The 2,500-nt window shown below is 48.0% G+C and overlaps 1 protein-coding gene across 1 annotated transcript in view; it reads right to left on the minus strand.

The window, feature by feature from the left end:
• Positions 1–1,202, minus strand: part of LOC143037754 (uncharacterized) — a 1,346-nt gene extending 144 nt beyond the window's left edge. The window contains exons 1-3 of the mRNA XM_076206306.1: positions 1,097–1,202; positions 630–993; positions 1–340 (exon numbers count right to left, since the gene is read on the minus strand). The exon at positions 1–340 is cut by the window's left edge and continues 144 nt beyond it. Of these exons, the coding sequence (XP_076062421.1) occupies positions 1–340; positions 630–993; positions 1,097–1,202 (810 nt within the window). The remainder of the gene's footprint in view (positions 341–629; positions 994–1,096) is intronic.
• Between the last annotated feature and the right edge of the window lie 1,298 nt (positions 1,203–2,500).

Genomic DNA, 2,500 nt, shown 5'->3' on the forward strand with positions numbered 1-2,500 from the left:
ACCATAGGCGAAATGGGCTGCCCTGATCTCATTTTCCATAAGCCTATTGTATGTGGAAGTAGATGTTAAAATATTCCCCAGGTAGGAAAATTGTTCCACTTCTTCTAGTCGGTGTTCATTGATAGTAACGTCGGCGTTTCCGAGTATCTGACCAGGTGGGTGTTGGATGAGAGCCTTGGTCTTTTCAGTGTTTACATGCATCCCAAAACGTTCATATGCAGTATTGTAGATATCGGCTGTTCTTTGGAGGTCCTGTGCAGTCTGACCTGGAGTGGCATTGTCGTCAACATACTGCAGTTCTCGTACTGAGGTCAAGGTGGCCTTTGTTCTGGCGCGTAGTCTGGCGAGATTGAAAGCCCCTCCATCCAGGCGGAACCGTAGGTCAATTGTGGATGAAGTGTATAGGGAGAATCACGTTGGAGCCAGCACACATCCCTGTTTGAAGCCGCCATTGATAAGGAATGGGCTAGAGAGTGAGTTTTGGTGGCAAACTCTACCGACCATTCCGTCATGGAGGGTGCGTATTAGAAAAACAAAGTCTAGTGGGCATCCGAACCTGGCAAGGACTACCCACATAACAGGACTAGGAACTTTGTCGAAGGCCTTTTTTTAGGTCAAAGAAGATAAACAATAATTGCTGTTGTTGTTCAAGGCTCTTCTCTTGAAGTTGTCGGGCACAGAAAATCATATCTATAGTCCCGCGGGAAGGTAGAAATACGCGTTGGGACTCAGGTAACTCATCTTCCGCAAGGATAAAGAGACGGTCAAGTAGAATCCGGGCAAAGATCTTGCTTGCTATGCTTAGTAGCGAGATACCGCGGTAGTTGCTACAATTCTCTCGGTCTCCTTTTTTGAAGATCGTGATGATGTTTGCATTGGGGTAGTCACTGGGGAGGGTTTTTGTCTCCCATATTTTCAGAATTAGGAGCATAAGTCTGTTTTTCAGCTCAGGGCCACCGTGAGTAAGGAGCTCCAATGGGATGTTGTCGGGTCCTGGGGCGTTTGCCGGGCTTCATGCGTACTAAAACCCTGTTGAAGTCTTGGGTGGAAGGTGGTTATGACATCCAGTAACGGGCGGGATGCTGTGGGGTCATACGCAGGAGATCGTTGGGAGTGTTGGCTTGGTCATTGAGAAGCTTCTCAAAATGAGTCCCCCCATCGTAATAGGATGCCCTCACTGTCGAATATAGTTGTGACTCCATCCACGTCCTTTAACTCGCCCACTGATGATCTTATGGGGCCGAAGATCTCTTTGGTAGATACATAGAAGATGCGTAGGTCTCGTTGGTTAGAGTATTTTTAAATTTCTGCAGCTTTTCTTTACCATCAAGTGTTTTGAGCTTCACGAATCCCTTTTTGACAGTCTGCTAAGCTTGTTTATGTGTTCTTTTATTTTCAGCTGTAGGTTGGTTCTCCATGGTTAGTCGTGTCTGACGTTTGGTTTCAATGAGAAGAGAGATGGTTTCGTCATTCAAATCGAACCAATCCAGGTGCTTTTTCCTGGCAAAACCTATTGTTTCCTCCGCTGCCCGGGTCATGGCGTATCTAAGGGTGGTCCAGTGGTCTCCTACTGAAGCCTGATTCACAGGGTCCACGAGATGTCTTTCGCAGGCTTCTTTGTAACTTTGTGCCAGTTGTGGATTGCGGAGTTTGCCACATTCAAAACGGTGGTGTGGCATGCTGTCAGGTGCCCGCCTTGGTGGTCGTTGGGTCTTGATGTTGAGTCGGGAGATCAGGAGTCTGTGGTCCGTCCAACAGTCATCCGCTCCGGGCATGGATCGGGTGATGCGGATGTCTTTTTTGTTTCTGGCTCTGGTCAAGACATAGTCTAGTATGTACCAGTGTTTGGACCGAGGATGTTTCCATGCGGTTTCCGGTCGTTTTGGTAACCTGAGTAAGGTGTTAGTGACAATGAGCTCATGCTCGGCACAAAGACCCAGTAGGAGTTGACCATTGGCGTTACAGTTACATTCCGTGGTAGTCAATAATACCCTCCCTTAGGTTATGGTCCTTACCTACTCGGGCATTTAAGTCCCTTAACACAACGAGTTTGTCGTTAGCGGGCACTGCCTGGATGGTGTGATCGAGTTGGGTGTAGAAGGTAGCCTTGTCTTCATGACTTGAAATGAGTGTTGGGACATACACCGATATCAGGGTGAGGTGTTTATCCTAGGTAAGAGGTATACGAACAGTCATCAGTCGCTCATTAATGGTGGTTAGTGCGAGATTGTACTGTTGTACGAGCTGTGATCGGATGACAAAGCCAACACCATGAATGCGTGGCTCCTCGGGGGTTTCCCCTTCCAGAAGACGGTATAACCCGTCCCAGCTTCCCTGATGTTACCCTCTTCTGGTAGCCTGGTCTCACTAAGAGCTTCCACGTCGATGTTGTAGCGGGTAAACTCCTTGCAGACAAGAGCTGTACGTCGTTCAGGGCGGTTATTTTTCTCCACATCTTGGAGGGTGCAGATGTTCCATGCACCAAGGGTTAGGATTTTGA

The sequence above is a fragment of the Oratosquilla oratoria genome, chromosome 23 (assembly GCF_046742065.1).
Source record: "Oratosquilla oratoria isolate Oo_2021 chromosome 23, ASM4674206v1, whole genome shotgun sequence".
NCBI classification, from domain to species: domain Eukaryota; kingdom Metazoa; phylum Arthropoda; class Malacostraca; order Stomatopoda; family Squillidae; genus Oratosquilla; species Oratosquilla oratoria.